Here is an 18,163-nt window from a genome sequence, read left to right as displayed (position 1 = left end):
GCCGGCAACGCAATTGCGAGCTTTCTGGCAATGTGAGGGTTCATTGGCGGCGGTAACACGTACGGTAAAAAAGAACAAACATACGTGTCCGATAATAATCATTAAATATAAATAACCTGAATATTATCAAATTATATAACAAACGTACAGGTGAAACTGAAAACTTTGTTTCAAATCCGTTAAAAATTCAATATGAAACGAGTGTAATAAGCTAATAAAAAATGCATACATACAGTTTCATTCATATAGTTAAGTATATCAATTTTAGAACATATAAACTCAAAGATGACTTTCACTTGAAAATGTATTAAGAACTATATAACAATTAGCCAAGAAACAATATTAAATTAGCCAAACACGTCTAAAAGATTTAGAACAAATTATAAAGCTTTGCTTTGTGCACGAACCAAGTAATCCTGTTTTAAATTTATTAGCCTTAGACGACGATAAATAAGTAAATTCGGTGTGCCCTACACGGAAATGTCGGCCTAAGAATTTTCCTACGGATACTATGGATTTATTTGAGGAAAGTAGTCGTTTAAAACCCGAACTTTAATTATACCCTTGATTACCCTAAGATTAACCTAGTGCTCGTGCGACGAAGAAGACGTTTTTGATCTAGATATTTTGGTGCAAATCAGCTATGAGGTCGTTCAATCTTTGTACGATTTTAACACTCGCTCGTGTATAGGAAAATTTCATGAGGAAACCGATCTTAAACCCAAAATCGTTCGTCAGGCTGTTCACCTACTTGCCTCTTAGAAAAAACAAATGATCACTAAACAGATACAGACATGTGAGATCCTGACTTAGACGGTTTTAGCGCTACTGGTGGGAAAGGAACACGTGGCAGTCTAACCATTAAAACGTATATGTTATTTATATATCATATGGCTACGCCTCATATTCCTGTTAGACCGAAAACTTATGACGTACAAAAAAAAAACAATGAAAGATGTGGACATCTGTATAGCCTAATATAATCATAACCATATTGATTGTAATTTTAACGTTTCAAAAAACAAATCTTTTTTTATAGTAAGAATAATATTATTAATACGATTTAAAGCTAAATTTATTTACTTGGAAGTGTTGGAATCTCATATATGCTGTTCCTTGAATGTAATTATTCAATTCAAAGGCGACCTTTGGTAAGCAGTGATGTTGAAAGTGTCGAAGTTGGATTATGAGAGTTCAGTCTACCCGGCTGACTATTAAAGAGTTTCAATGCCCCGGGTTGACCATTAAAACCACACTTAATATTCAGCTTTGTGTTTGCAAATACCACGAACAAAAAACCTATAACCCGTTAAGAATAATACACATAAACTCGATTTTGGTGTTTCATACTTTTGCCATATTAGATTACTATCTATCATAGCAAACAATAATTAAATTCATACAAATAACGAATTTAATATTAAACATTAAGCAGGTGTAATACGAGGTCAAAATTTATTATTAAAAAATGACAGTTAAAACAAACAGGTTTTAGTATTGTCAATAATAATATTTGCTTTTTATTTCATGTGCGGTCTGCGTTCCTGGACAATCAGTATGTAAGTAAATCGCTTTGTAAATTATATTACAACACATCGTATAATATTAACATTATATATTGTTCCCCTCCTGTCTACAAGGAACGTTTCTATACTAATTAGTATACGTAGCTATTAACAAAATGCTCATACATAAATCTACCTTACAATCTTTATGATTCCATCATTTTTGGATTATAACAAGTTATAATATCAACAACTGTGATCTTTGCTTGACCGCGGTATTGAAATTTTATTGCCAAGATTAGACTTTGTTCTACGTTAACCTCGACTAACGTGTTAATTATAACGGCTGTAAAACAAATATGAATTTAAAATAATGACTTAAATTTATTAACAGTCTACTGGTCAGACGTATTGTTTTTTATTTAAGCGTCTTTGTTTGGATACGTGTTCCATTGTATGCCGCGAAATATTCTGTAACATACAATATTCGCATTATATATTAATGTAGTGTTTACCTAGTGGTATCGGTGCCTCTCGTCCGTGAGGTCGTAGGCTCGTGTACCAATGGTCGTGAGAAAACCGGCCGTAGATACAAATGTCGACAGCGTGTCTGGCACAGAATACTTGTTTATTAAAAAAAACAAATGTTCACACACCTATAGAAATCCGAGGTCCAATTAATTACATATTATCTAGCATCGTGCCATATTAGAATCTTGTTGCGGTATATTTTATAAGGGTACTTGGATACATCTGCCGAAAAGCCATCCCATATCGGTTATCGGGCTTAGAAAATCGCACCGGCGGCGTGTGCAGCAAATTAACAACGTTCCCTCGTTCAATATTTTACCGACGTCGAACCTAGGAACGCCCGTCTTTAACAACCCCACTGAATCAGCGACGATCACGCCTACATCTTGTCGGAACGTCAATTGCTCTATACCCCAAGATAAAGTTATAGCTAAGTTTACCCAGAAATTCGTATTTTAGCCCCTCTAGAACTGTTTCGAAAAGATTTCCTCTTGTGAATTTAGCTTTAATATATTTCAATTGATGTAGAGTAACTACAATACCCATTTGTTGCCAATTATATTATAGTTACAATAGTCATAATTAGCTAAGCGTTCTAGACTTTTGAGATCTGTAATTATAAATTTAGAATCCTTTAATGTTTTTTTGTATTAATACAAAGTTTGTAGAACTTACATAAATATATTGGCGGAATGGTTTAAAATATAGTAATGGAAATTATTACAGAATATAAATATAAAACAACGTGCAGTTATCAGTTTTTTAATTAAACAGACAATAAGAATGATGTTTTTTTTATAAATAAGGTGTGAAAAATTGTTTATACAGCTCTAATTAACATCCTCTTATTAATATCAAAATTAAAATAATATGTAAAAATATACTGTTTTTATTCCTTTTAATTAAAAAGTTTAAACAGCATGTTGATCCATGGTTCTAGTAGTAGTTGTTCGGACTAATAACTGCAGCTGTGTTTCATCATCGGACGTCAAGGCAGTATACAAAATACCACCCGTAACACCTTGACGTCCGTCGTTCCACAACTGAGCGTTTCTTGAGGCAGTTTTTGCCGTACTATGTGGAACCAGATGCCCATTGAAGTAGTTCCGAACCAATTCTACTTAGGGTCCTTCAAGAAAAGAGCGTACCAATCCTTAAAAGGCTGGCAACACGCTTGCGAGCCTTTTGGCAATGTGAGTGTTCATGGGCGGCGGTATCACTTAAGATCCGATGAGCCTTCTGCCCATTTGCCACCCTTTACCACCATTTATTATACAAAAAAAAGCTTTGACTATTACTATTAAGTCTCATATGAAGAAAATTGCTAAAACTTAAAAGCATTCATCTATGAAATTACGTAGCGGCACTTACACGCATGTAAACATAAGCCGCCATACGAACACCGGTTTTCCGAAGATTCCGTGCGTTTTAAGAATTAAAATGACCACCGATGATGGCCGAGCTAATTCCTATAACTATGCTAATGACGCCTGCCCTAAACAAAATATAATCTTTAATCTCAATGCAAATCATCCTAATACGTTCCAATTATGGAGCTATAATTACGATATTATATTGTCCGTCAGTGTTTTACATATAAAAATAAAAGGCAATCAAGTAATTTGTTCGACCTACTAACTCTCTTCGTGATAATATCGTATTTTGGGCTTAGGTTTTAATTTGAGAGGACGTTTTCTTAGTAGAGATAAGATCGTGTTTTGTCAATGTTCGAAACTTAATTAGAGATTTTTTTTAACAATATCGATGTTAGGCAATTTAATTGCGTGAATATTATCATTAAAACATTTTATTTTACTTACAGACTGCTATGCACTGGGCTTGCAAACGAGGTGATGAAAATCTGGTGAAACTTTTAGCTGGCATGCACCGTCACACGGTGAACGAACGTTCCGTAAGTCGTAAATTTATTTTTACGGTCAAACAAAAAATTAACTTAAATTGTTTGAATAAAAGTCTGTAACGAATATGCGATTTTTTTTAAATTATTACAAGTTTTGTAACATTTAGTCAAGTCAAAGTACAAAAGTCATTTATTCGTATAGGTAACACAATGTACACTTATGAACGTCAAAAAAAAAAGAAATATGCATTAAATGCTTCTAATTTTACATTTAATGCCAGTTCTCAAATCAAGGTGTAGAACGGAAAAGAAGAACTGGCAATAATGTCTTTAAATAAATATGTCTTGTAACGAAAACTTAAAAGTGCTTCGTGAACGTATATCAAAGAAATAAAAAGCTTTATATAAAACGAATCAGCCTACAAAAGAGCTCGTTCCAAATTTTGGTACCACAAATAATTCTCTAGCGAATAAATTTTGTTAACTATTGTTACCTTTCTCTTGAGAAAACACAAAGTAGAAAGGAACATTAATCATGGCTTTAGCATACAGCACTTTCTATTTACCGTATTTTGTTGATGTAAAAACCTTATTTGTTTTAGAATAAAGGTACCACAGGAAGATTTAATAAAGTAGTTAATTGAACTTAAAAATTACAGATTGAAGGAACATTAAACGATCTTATAATGAATGCATAATACAGATTTACCAGTCGGCTGTTTTTTTTTGATATTATGGAAATAAACTTTCTCATCAGCAGTTTAACGGTGAAAGAATTTTTTCTATCGCTCCACCTCACTGCGCTCTCCGACCGGGAGGCCCAACGAGGAACTTCCAGCGCTGCCTATTCTGTCGCCAATTGCTTGTTTTCAGCAGGTCCTTCTCTACTCTGTCGGTCCATCGGTATCTAGACCTACGTTCTATAGCCGTCCTAGTGGTCTGTCTCTGTCCAGTACTTTTTAAGTTTACGCTACTAACATACGACAACACATTATATGCAACACTTAACATATTAGTTTATAAAGTTTAACCATTGTAATTAGCAGTTAAGTGTCGATTACAGCTGTTGCACGATTTAGTGGCAATAAAAGCCGCTGAGACCTCTTCTACGGTACCATTAATGTTTTCTCTTTTTCATGTGGTGCTCGGGACTGATGCAGAATGGGGTATGTAGCAATTTTATGTACTTGTAGATTCAAGTGATAGTAAAAGATGCTCGTCAACGTTTTAATAGGGATGTCTTGTATCTATGAAGCAGTTTAAAGAGTCTAATTATAACTTGGATTTTTTATATCCTATATTTGTGATGTGATGTCTGCTATGTTCTCTTTTATTGATTAAATAAATTTATATGTAACTATAGATGGATATGATAGTCCTACTTTATGTTTAAAAAAATGTGCAATGCTCTCTTGAAAATTCATGACATCAAAAGCTTCCTTTGAAACTTTGAGAGTCGAATTTGTGTCGAACACGCCAACTTATACTTGCAAAATTTATTTTCGCAAACATTTTATGCGCAGGCGTTTGTAGGTAGTTTTTTTTTAAACGGGCAGGAGGCTCTTTTCTAAATAATACTATATTTATAAAGACATAAATGTCTTATAACGAAAATCTTGTTTAGTTACGTCTTGAGTGAGAGTTGTGTCGGTTGTTTCCAGGCCAGATTCACGTATTTAACAGCGAGAACTTCAAAAGGATTTAATATTATTGAAAAAAAAATTAAGATATACATTTTTGTCTGAATATAGTGCGGGATAAATAACTAATAATATGCTGTAAGTCCGATACATATTAATGTGGCAAAATATAAACTCGCTTGTGCAAATGCTAAGTGCCACTTACATTATTTTATTCGTTTTGATATCTTAAAGAAAAATTAATTAAAATTAATCATACTTTACTAGACATATGCTTATATTGGCAAGCCATGGTATGGCATTGGCATTACTACACGGTTAATGACTACCTAGAAGACAAAAATTCGTGGCAATAGTTCTATTTATATTGTTATAATTTATTTTGTTATCCTTGAAGTGATGTGAATACGTGTGTAATGGTGAATGTAGTAAATCACAAAACAATTTTTATTATTTTTTACTAATGTATCTTTAATGACGTTGTGGTTGATGACATTTTCCTTTGAATAATTGTAATGTAGAGGGAGGGTAAAACGGCTTCTTGCCCGTTCTTCGCAAGGCCTTCTGGTAGTTTTGCCAACGGATGGCTTAGTCTTGCTCTTTCGCGAATTTTGTAAAAGTTCTTGACATTCATAAGCATGCGCATCTACTGAGTAAACGTATTTTGATTGATTGACATTCATGATAACAGAAGAACATATGTTTTATTGAAGTGAAATTTGGAGAATCCAGTATATTTAGTAAAGATGACAATGAAAATGTAAAATCAAACAGATTTATTAGATTATGCAATATTAACAGTATTATGTATAATATCATAGTAGAATGGTATTTGGAGCACAATGGAAGCACCAACATCAATTCAAATAGATTTCGTTTATATAAAGCGTATGAAAAATCGATGCGTTCGAACTGTTAATTACTCACTTTATCGTATACACGAACGCCAAACGTCATTTCTATACAAAATCAATAATGTAAGATATGTATGTACACTCTATTTTAAAATATTTTTTCTCAAGCACAGGCTTTATTATTTTGCAACACTAGTTTTACTATAAAATTGTAAGTGTTATGTAGATATTATTACGTCAAGTACCTAAACTTAATATGTCAATTGGATCCTAACTGCCGACGACACAGTGCTAGTACACGTCTTGTTTAACTAAGAATACTTTTTTTATGTGTAATAAAGATTTTTCAGATCATTATAAAAGAATCGCAGCAGCAATCGACCGATCGCAGACGTTATACAAACATTAATCCAAAAGCTATCGGAAATTTAATATTGAATCACAAAACGAATCAATTTGTAAGAAATATATTGAATAACTGTAGAAAATCAGACTTGAAAAAGTGGCCGAAAATCGTGTTGCTTGAGGCGCTCTTATACTTGACAGTTTGACGAGAATACATAACTATTATGAATAATCTTTAATCTCTTGCTTACGCAAAATTAATTATGAATACAAATATTTTATTGTTTCATACTACGATTAATGTGTGACGCCCGTTCCATTCAGTCATTCCCAAAACTATGTGGAACTAGCTTCCCACTGAAGTTTTTTCAAACCATTTCGACTTGGGGTCCTTCAAAAAAAGAGGAAACGCACTTGCGAGCCTTCTGGCAATGTGAGTGTCACTTAGCATCAGGTGAGCCTCCTGCCCGTTTGTTATTACACAAAGAAAAAACTAGTGTACATGTATTTGTGCGTATTTATCACTTCTAAAGTAAAACGTCGTGAGAAAACCGGGCTTAGATCCCGAAAATAAATAATTTTAATATATTTGCGTATAATGTTTTACGACGCAGCGTATATTTTTTCTTCAAATTCTCTGTAACGCAGCTGTCGCTATAATATTGAATCTGTTTTAATATCTACTCAACCTGATATGTTACGAAAATGTTATGGTTCAAAGATTTTGATTATTGGATATCGAAGTGACGATATAATGAAGCTTTTTAGCTTAATATATTTTGGGGATATACTTGTTTAGTATCCAGGCAAGAGCGGAGCCAAAGGCGAGGGGGTTGTGACCCCCTGGGGTCTGGAAAGGTCTCTCCGTATCACAATTTTATGGATAAACAAAATAGCCTTTGTTTATTTTTAAAGATTCTGAATCAATACAATCCCGTTGAATTGTTGTAAATATCAAAATGACACTACATACATACTAGCGCCACCTAGTGACACGTGCTTCATTCTACAGTATTGTCTATGTAATATAATTTAGTTCCTTCCGAAACTTAGCGAACACACGCACTTTATTATATTATAGACTTATTAATAGAAAATTTCACTAGACCCATACTTGTCTACAAATAATGTAATAATCCTTAAAGGATATCAACGCTTTTCGGCAATTATGGTCTGAGAAACGAGACACGATTCCTTAATACTCGATACATTTAATATAAATAAATACTGGATACTAGACAATCTAAAACCTTTTATCACAGTGTGAGTAAAGTGAGATACAGTGAGGTAACAAGTTTGGATTAAATTTTCAGGGTTACACACCACTTCACATCGCTATGCAATTTCGACGTGAAAACGTGTACAGGCTGCTAGTAGAAGTCTATAGTAAGTAATCTTGTTTGTTACCCCAGGTACCATCATTCCTATAGCTTGTAGGTAAATTTAAAGCGCCATTAGATAATGATAGTGTGTATAATATGGGTTAATAATATAGTAAATACATTTGGTTTTGTAATTATTATAACAGCTAAAAATAAATAATATGCGTTTAGGTGTTCTAATAGATGAAAGAAAAGTTGTTGCGAGCAAAAGTTAGTGAGCTGGGCTCTGGAAGTCCATAAACGAAAGTGTTTGTTTAAATACGGACCATGGAAATAAAAAGTAGTGATATTGATATAAGTTTAAATTATTATTTAACTTGATTAAAAATCATACAAATATATATCAAGTCAGTAGTTTAAATGAATTTGTTATGTATATTCAAAAAGGTACACAAAGATGGGTACTGGAGTTAGCGTATGCGCCATCTAGTAATAGTTTTTGTTACTAATAAATGTCATTAATTTGATATACAATAAAGCAATATATTTTAAACTCACCAAATTGACCTGAAGAAATTTCGAAAATACTTTTTTATGTGCGTAAAACTTAAAACAATTGTCATAAATTCTATTCAAAATTTTACGTATTACCATCAACATTATATTTAAAATCAAACGTATTATTAGTAAAATTACGACATTATAGAATACAGCATCATCTTAGGGTATGTTTGTATAAAAGTAACTAAAACAGTAGTAACATCGTATAACGCCATCTAGTGACTGCATTTTGAACTATCACCGGACTACAGTCACACTTTTGACATAAGTTTTGTGTTATCGGTAGATGGAGCGCTCTGCAATATGGTGTCATCGCCAAACGTGCTAGATATCGTTGTATTATAAATACAGTAGAATCCGGATATAACGACGGCCAAGGGACTGGGATATTACGTCTTACTAACCGGAAGTCGTACTGACAATTTTTGTATAGCATTAAAATAATCACACCTATATATTGTATTGACGTGACCATCAGAAAAAGAAAAAACATTAAAATCAAAGTGTTTTATTATTATTAAAGAAATATAATGTCAATTAAAATCAACATATATACGTAGTAGTAGTAATGCATATATGTACTCTTGAATCTATACTTGCAGTGTTGGCCTAGTGGCTTCAACGTGCGACTTTTATCTCTGAGGTCGTAAGTTCGATCCCCGGCTGTGCACCAATAGATTTTCTTCCTATGTGCTCATTTAATACTCGCTCGAACGGTGAAGGAAAACATCGTGAGGAAAGCGCTTGCTGTAGACCCAAAAAGTCGTCGGCATGCGTCAAATACAGATTTCTGAGGCCCAGACCTAAAAAGGTTTTAGTGCCATTGATTTTTTTAAATCGATACTAACTACGAAATATCTAGAGCAACAATTCTTTAATTTTTTATTGTTCTTTATTTATGCAGTAAAAAGTACGAATTGCATTATGCAAATGAGACATAATAGTTTTCATGTTGTCATCTTCAATATGAGTAAGCACTACAAGGTTCATCAATTCTGCAGCATTCGCAAACAATAGTTCTATCTTCTGTTTATTATTCCTTCGCAATCGTACCATTCGTTTCACCAGTATCTAAATTTTGCATTATAAAAATTTCTTCATTGGGGAAACTTTTTCGTTTAGTCAATTTTTTCGTCTAGTTTAATTACCCGCAAATTACCGCCGTAAAATAAACCAAAATGTGAACCATTAAACTATAAAGAATTTGTGATACAAGCTGTTATCTAAATACTATATAGCATATAAATAGGTTTAGCATTTATTATAACCGTTTAAACTAAGTAGCAGCATTAATTCAGAGTGCGTCAAATTTAATATATACTATTTTTCATGAAAAAAAAAAATAGAAAATAGTTTGTTTTTTTTATGTTTAAACGTGTCAAAAGTGGGCGCGACCTATAAGACGTTAGACTGTTACTCCTAAAACATATTTTTCGTTTTCCAGACGCGGACCCAAATGTACGGGATTGGTCGGGAAAAAAGCCCAGGCACTATTTAGTTCATATGGATACCTCTTTGTCTCCGGGCTCATACAGAAGTAAGCAATATTTAAACTTTAAATTAAAATTAATCCCATTAATTGTTAGAATCCATGAAACTGACCAACTTCTAAGTATAATTGATTAATAAATATTTATATGCAAACCTGTCCATTGTCGGTTGGAATATATAGTTTTAGGGTATTCAATGTAATTGTGTAAATAGATCCATTATTTAGAAATAAGATGTTAATTGTCATCAGACACTATCAGCCTGTGATAAATACAAATATGTAATGTATTGAAACGTGTATCGGTTTTTCTATTGTCAGAAAATTTGACCCTCAACGCCCTCAAGCCGACCACAACTTTTTTTCATCGTTTAAAAATCCGCAAGTATCACATGTATGGTGTGAGTTCATAAGCTCCTTTATGATTAATTAAATTAAATTCAGCCGTTGCAGAGATACATCAAGCGCTTCGTTTTGATTGACATACTCAAGAGTTGTCAAACAATTTTCTCCATGGATCTTATTGAACTTGCGCTATTGAACTCTTTGTAGTGTATTTGGGTCTTAAATGTCTTATTGCAGGTTTGGAGAGGAATTCTCAACACCAAACATTACCGTCTCCAAGTATTCAGATTTCGCCATATATACCTCAATATCTTTATGCATATTCAAGTAAGATTGGTGAAGGTTGTGATGTCCGTGTGTTTTTGTCAACTAACTGTTAGTTAGTCAAATAAAGGAAAAATAAAACACCATATTTATTTATAGTTTGTTTTCTGATACAAAAATAATATAAAAAAGCAGTTTACATAAGCTATTAAACAACGTGCGGACTTATCGCTAGCAAGGGATTTCTTCCAGGCAACCCTAGTATGAAAAAATAATTAATAAAAAAGAATATATAATAATAATAAGTTTATTTTAGTTATAGTCAGTTAAAAAGTCATAGTTATAAAAAAAATGTAAAACCTATTTAAAGTTAAATGAGTCACAATTATTGTATATAAGTAACTAATTACGAGGCAGAAGATAAATGCTCAAAAAGAATATTTTTAAATAAATTTAAAGACAGCTGACTGATATCAAGAGGTAAGGAGTGGCAAAGCAGGATATTTTGCACAGTAAAGGAGCAGTGATGAACACATTTTATATTCATTAATAAAATATAAATTGTTTTATTTATTATATATTATGATTAACTAACTTTATATGAGCAAAAGCAGTTTGGGTCTAGTGGTTTCAGCGTGTGACTCTCAATGATGAGGTTCGAACTCCAGCTGTTCACCATTGTAATTTCTGTATATGTGCAATTTACAAAATCGCGTTGAAAATTGCAAAGTTGGAGGACAAAATTGTAAGGAAACTGAGATGCCATAGACCCAAAAGTCAACGGCGTATGTCAGGCACAGAAGGCTCATCTATTTGAAAAAAACCAAGGATCCGAAACATACAAAAATCTGAGTCAGACCTTATGAGAATTAATGAGAATCAGACCTTAAAAGGTTTTTCATAAAAACTAAATCATTTTAATCGCCTTTATAACTGAAGTACTATTTGGTCGCTTTCTGGCAAATTGTGGTTACGCTGTAAAAGAGAGACTGTTCGCTCAGACTGTTACCAGTTTAAAATAATTTTACCAGACCGAGATCGCGGAGGAACCCTGGTTGAGCTTATAGTTTAGGTCCAGTTAAAATTATCTTAGGTTCAGTTAATTTCTACAAATCATCTCACGCAATTCTCTAAAATATTGAATCAACATTATGTATTTTTACTTCATTAAAAATCACTTAATTTCTCTACGGTCCATTTAAAACGAATAATTTTTAACAATAAATTATTCTTTGTTTATTTTTGTTTGGTCTTTATCTATTTTATTTTCTTTGTTTTTTCTTAGAAAAAGAGGGATTTCTTCGCATTGGCTCCCTAAACGTTCGCGTAAAGAAGACGACAGAGGCGTTCAGTAACTTCCTAGGTGTAGGTGCGACCAGGTCTTCAGCGTATGTGCCGAAGTCAGCCCGAGAGAGAGAACTTGATAGAAGATCAGATGATAGTGATCAGCTGAAATCGTGGGGATCGGCAGATAATATACAGGTACTGTCTGTTGATTATGAATTTACTAATTAAACTATGTGTTAATGTTTAATCAAATGGCATAATTTTTGCAAAAAAAAATATTTTTCAAAATTGTCAGTACTGATAATGAAACAACGCCATCTATGAATGTAGTAGGTTAGTTCAATTGTCTGATGTTTAAAAATCAGTGGTCCAAACTGGCAGCGACAACTTAGTATATTCGTTTTCCGCTAGATGGCACTATATCTAAAACTTACGTAATACGTAGATTATCTAATAGATGTCGCGACTGTATCTTAACTTCATTTGACACAAAAGTAAAGCTACTTAATGTATTGTTGGACGGTTCCAATATGAGGGAACTGGGCTCTGGAGGCGAGGGGCTATTTTTAAACACTGACTTCATGGTTATTATATTACAAATATTACAATTCATGTTTATAACTTAAACTCGACAACGCTTACATCGATTTTCATGATTGATAAATAACAATTAAAACATTGGAAAGTTGACTTTAGTCAATTTAGACTTTATTCTTTAGAATAACATAACATTAAAAAAATCGGGCCATACGATAAACTCCCCTCAAATGAATGTATTTCAATTAAGTTTTCGAAACGACAAGATATCTCCCCATATTACAATAATTTTTAGATGTTAAAAATGTAGGATAATGTATACAAAATATATAATAAATAAATTTTAAAAATAAAAATGGCCTTTATTCGAGTACACTATAATCACACTAAGTCCATGTCACTAGTACTCGACCGACGGAGTAAAGGCTGTTTGTTTCCCTACTATCCCTTTTACTTCATCTTCACCAAATTTTTGGTGGACATCCTCTCTTTTTCTTCCCATTGGTGGCCCAGTTAAGATTCTTTTGATGCATCCGCCATGAAAAAATATATTTGCCTGATAAATAGTTAGCTGATTAATAGCGCGGTCAGAAATTTTACTTGTAAACTAAGGAGTAATACATCAAGCTACTTAAATATATAATACTCTCATAAAATCATAAATGAAGTTCAGCTAACCTGTAACACGACATTCGTTGACCGATACGAGGTTCGCCAGGTCAGCAAGTTATTTATACAACCAATATTAACCTAAATATATTCAAATGGATCTCCTTCATGTTAACTACTTGAATTAACCTTTGTTACTAAATTTCATCCGCTTGACCTTGTTAGAAGTCTCGATTTGATTCCCGGTGGGTTTTCCCTGGCAGATACGACCTACAATTGCTTAAGGCCCTATCCTAGCGCGAATTGCTGCAATGGAGAGCTAGAGCCAGTGCTCCATTGCGCCTCAGTAGGCGCGCCGGCCCGTAATAACAATTAGTTATGTAAAACATTAAATTAATGTAATTGTATCAAATTCAAATCAGTCATTTTATCATATCAAAAAATTACTTGGCTTGCGATAAAATATATTGTGTTAATTTCGAAATCATGTTCTATATACATTTTCGTCATAAAATGAATTCAAAGTGTCAAAAATTGGCGATGTTTGGATTTTTTTTCTATCGAACGAAGTTGTTTAAATCGTGTATCGATCATTCAAAATGGATAAATAAACTACTCAACTCCACTTTATATTTCCATTCGCCATACTACAAGACACGATGACAAAAATGGAAAGAAACAATGTACTTTTATGGAGTTGTGCGACCCTTGAAGAAGAGCATTCTCCCCCCTCAGAGGCCGGCATCGCACCACCACCACCAAAATACGTGTCCATGGGCTGCGATTACTGTTCTTGGACGTTCTGTATGCTCCCCCCCTCCCTCTTTCATAAAAAATATACTAAGGAAGTTAAATATTAAGTACTTCCCGTGGCTTCGTTACTAGACTACTACTACTGCTGCTTCCGCAGGTATGAACCCGGTGTTCACAAATGGAGTTCCTATGTGCGCATTTAACACAGTAGAAGCCCCCATCCCCAACCTCCATACCAGCAAAAAAATAACAAAGATGCCACATTATAATGCTTACGTAATACTTAAATGGTGACAGTGACTTGATCGTGAGGAAAGTTCTCATGACTAGAAAATGGACATGGTAGGTGATCACCAGCTTCCAGATCCCAATTAAAATTATATGATTACGAAAAATATACAGAAATCTGAACCCTTTTTTACCAATTATTGATATTTGCCGGGATTTTTGATTATTAAAAACTATTTTTCATCGAATTCTGATAATTACAGAAAGAAGACAAAATGCTTCCACCAATCAATAGCAAGGTTCGTAGGCGCGGTGCGAGCGGGAGACGTGGTGTCGCGTCCCACAGCCGTAGTACGCCATCTACGCCTGATCAGGTATTTATACTTTTTTCTGTATGAAGTTTAACATATTGATACAAAATGACATTCTATGTGAAGCCGGGAAGGGATTTCTAAATGTTTACCGAAGTTTTTAAACTCCACTTTTACAATTCTATAAATAAATATATAAGAGTTGAAAGAAAATTTTGTTATGGCTGTAATAATTTTAATATGAACACTGTTGGCCTAGTGGCTTCGGCGAACGACTCTAACAACAGACATTGCGTTCTGTGTACCCATTTAACAAGGGAAGGCAGAAAGACATCGTGAGGAGTTATATACCCAAAAATACGACAGCGTTTATCACAATTTGCCTTTATAAAAAATAACAGGAAAAAATACAAAAATCTGCCAAGATTCGCCTATGTTTTTTTTCTAAATTTTTGAACAGAACTACAACTTTAATAATATCCGTCATCATACTCATGACTTCCAATTCTAATAATATAAAATACTTATTTTTTGAAGTTGGTTATTAACTAAACAATGACGCAACACCGTTCATTTACATTAATTACAAAATTTCTAGCCTCGAGCACAAATCGGTGTTGATAATGGTGATTCGGATTCCGATACAGCAGCTGGATTTCATTCAGCATGGAGACAACAGCGTGCGTCACAAAGCTAGATTAATAAGAAAAAAAAAGACACATTTTTCTTAACCTTTTTTTGTAATACTTTTGTTCATGTATGAGATTAGAAGTTGCTTTTTTTTAAAGGAAATCAAATGTTATATGAAAAGTTATTTTGTATATCTGATTGTAAGTTAAAGCCGAAATAAAGCAACTAATATATATTTTTTTAATTACCATATTAGTTTATTTTGCGGTTGTTACGTAACAAATACAACAGTTATTTTTAACAGCTTTTCCAATTGTGAATATGGATCCTATTATGTTCCGATTCCATATGTTTGTGTATTTATAAAACGCAGCTATTGTTTGTTTTATTTCGGGTAAATTTATGAACATTCCTTAGTATTAAATAAATAAGTCATAAAATATCACAAAAAACATTATTTGTAAGATTTGATTATTTTAATTGTTTAAATCGATCAATTTATGGTTATATGCTTTTATTTTCGTACGTGAAAGATTCCTTCGTATACTTTTCTATATTTATTTGTAAAAATCAGACGTTATAAGGATCCATCGCTAGGCTTCGATCGCTATAATCGAGGGTTGTCTGGCATTGAGTTTCTCCCTGTTCTATATAAAAATACGCTTTAACTAGCACTTGTATGAAAAATATTTCATATGGTGTTTTTCGGCACGCTTATGACTACATATATATATTTTCCTTTGTTATAGCTGTCTCTTTTTCTTAGATATTGTTAGAGAAGGACAATCCAATTTTGCTGTGAGTTGTTATAACGCCATTATTGCCTAGTGTTAAGATGTATTTCACATATGAATGAAGTTCTAAGCAGTCTTAAGAAAATTTACTTATATATTACGGAACTATACATTCCTATTTCACTCAAATACTTGAGATTAATCTTAAATTTTACATATTATTGATTTTATTGTAATAATAATTCTAAGTTCGGAGACATTCCTGTGCTGTGTTTTAAACGTGTCTTTGAAGTTCCTTAGCTAAGACACTACTTTTAATATTGTTATTGAACGCTAAACAACTATTTATTAGTATTATACTGTGACAAAGACATTAATTCGTCGTCAAGTATTATTTTTTATTACATTAAATAAAACTTACATATATACATTCGTTTAATTGTCTCCTATCGTGATGAAAACCTTTATTATATTTTGACGGCAAAAAGAACCAATAAGTCTATTCTCAATTTTGGCCATATTGCCTGGAGTGAACTAAATAGTCTTGACAAGTTGGTAATGGTAGAGAGGAGTGATCGCCTACCCGTTGGGCTGATCAGGTATAGACAATTATGGGTCTCAACATCCATAATGCACTGATACAAGCTGAGTATAGAATGGTGAGGAGGCATTATGTCGATGTGTCGCTTAGGGATTTCAAGACAAGCACGACCTTCAGTAATGAAGTTTGCGATAAAGAAATAGCTAAGCGACGGAAATGTATACCTACCATAGAATTAATTTATTTGTGATCAAAAAATTTCCATACATTTATATACCTTACATAGACTTATGGCCAATTACAGATTTATGTACTTCCATAATAATAGATTAAACATTATTTTTTTAATTTTCACGAAGATACAGATAGTGCTTAAAATCGCTTTGTAAAGGAAATTCGAACTATGACAGCTCTGCTAGACCAAAATATCGACATAACATTTATTACTAACAAAATACACACACCGAAACACATGAAATAACAATAATCAAAAAATAATTATAAAACGAATAATAATAGAGAGATAACAATTTTTTTAAAGAAAAAAGGTTTAATGGGCCCTGGCTCAGCATTATGCTGAGGAGCAGAGTTGTTCCACAGCGCTGGTCATTCTGCCAGAGACCACAGCAGCTAGTTTGCGCCTCAGTCGCAAAAAAACAAATAAGAATCTAATACTCGGTAGAAACAAATAATAATAGTAAAAGTTAGCAGTGTAAGCAAAGAAGATTTTTTTTAAAAGGTAAATAAAATAAGAATAATTGTTAAGAAGTAGATAAATAAATATTTTTGGGCGGATTAAAAACTATATTACGTGAGATTTTTGTTGAGTAAGTAGATGTTTTTTTGTAATTGCGATGAAAATTTGATTTTAGTTGAAGATTTTTCAGGAGGAGGGATTTTATTCCAACATTTTGTCGTGCTATATTTAGAACTCCCACGAAATGAAGCAGTCCGATGCTGGGGAATGGTGAGCTCCTGATTACAACTCCTCACTTTATTCCTGTTGTCATTACTACGCGAAAGGAGCTTTTTATAAATATATTCAGTTTGTTTAGTATATACTACATCAAATAACAAACATGCCAAATACCATTTTTGTCGACCTTTCATTGTTAAAATTATGACTGTTTGGCCTTCAAATTATGACAGATTTTAAAAAAGTCACTCTAACTTTTTTTTATCGAAATGTCTTTTATTGAAATAAGTGTTTAGAACATATAAAAAATAATATTTTAATGAAAACTAGTTCACTGTAAGGCAGTGGTACTCCCACTAAAGCCGACAGCAACAGCATGGTACTACCAATAGGAAGGGGGTTGACTGATTGCACTGGTGATATAACCTCTGACACAGGTTATGTCACTGGTGATATAACCTCTGACCCAGATTATGTCACTGGTGATATAACCTCTGACCCAGATTATGTCACTGGTGATATAACCTCTGACACAGGTTATGTCACTGGTGATATAACCTCTGACACAGGTTATGTCACTGATGATATAACCTCTGACACAGGTTATGTCACTGGTGAGATAACCTCTGACCCATATTATGTCACTGGTGAATATATAATAATATTGGTTAAATATGAATAGTACAATAGGTATAATGTGTTATCCCTTACATCTCCCCCTTAGAAAGAAAAAAAAATGTATTTTTTATTATTTTAATTTTTTATGTAACTTCACTTTTATGGGTGAATGAATATAATCATTATAATCCTAAAATACGTAGTAAATATTGTGTTGATTACATTGTTTATGTACTAATAATAAAATTCACTTTCATTTATGATAAATTTTAGTTCTATTTT

The 18,163-nt window shown here is 32.9% G+C and overlaps 1 protein-coding gene across 2 annotated transcripts; it reads left to right on the top strand.

Annotated features, from left to right (window-relative positions):
* The first annotated feature begins 173 nt into the window (after positions 1 to 173).
* On the top strand, positions 174 to 16,206 carry LOC123718731. Of its 2 annotated transcripts, XM_045675481.1 has the most exons (9): positions 174 to 1,559; positions 3,859 to 3,948; positions 5,058 to 5,063; positions 8,050 to 8,122; positions 10,064 to 10,156; positions 10,691 to 10,780; positions 12,003 to 12,199; positions 14,395 to 14,505; positions 15,041 to 16,206. In XM_045675481.1, exons 2-9 carry the CDS (start codon positions 3,865 to 3,867, stop codon positions 15,137 to 15,139), a joined length of 753 nt encoding a protein of 250 aa, XP_045531437.1. In that variant the 5' UTR covers positions 174 to 1,559; positions 3,859 to 3,864; the 3' UTR covers positions 15,140 to 16,206. The 2 variants fall into 2 exon arrangements, with proteins under 2 accessions (XP_045531437.1, XP_045531438.1); XM_045675482.1 differs by lacking the exon at positions 10,691 to 10,780 and having other exon boundaries at positions 176 to 1,559.
* The last annotated feature ends 1,957 nt before the right edge of the window (positions 16,207 to 18,163 follow it).

Source organism: Pieris brassicae, chromosome Z (assembly GCF_905147105.1).
Source record: "Pieris brassicae chromosome Z, ilPieBrab1.1, whole genome shotgun sequence".
NCBI classification, from domain to species: Eukaryota; Metazoa; Arthropoda; class Insecta; order Lepidoptera; family Pieridae; genus Pieris; species Pieris brassicae.
The sequence above is the reverse complement of the archived record's forward strand: the minus strand, read 5'-3'. Positions and strand labels throughout refer to the sequence as shown.

Excerpts from the sequence above, each read along its gene's own strand:
- LOC123718731 (XM_045675481.1), top strand. The coding sequence starts at position 3,865 with ATGCACTGGGCTTGCAAACGAGGTGATGAAAATCTGGTGAAACTTTTA. Across the intron at positions 10,781-12,002 it reads ATATCTTTATGCATATTCAA|AAAAAGAGGGATTTCTTCGC; the intron begins GTAAGATTGGTG and ends GTTTTTTCTTAG. Across the intron at positions 14,506-15,040 it reads CGCCATCTACGCCTGATCAG|CCTCGAGCACAAATCGGTGT; the intron begins GTATTTATACTT and ends CAAAATTTCTAG.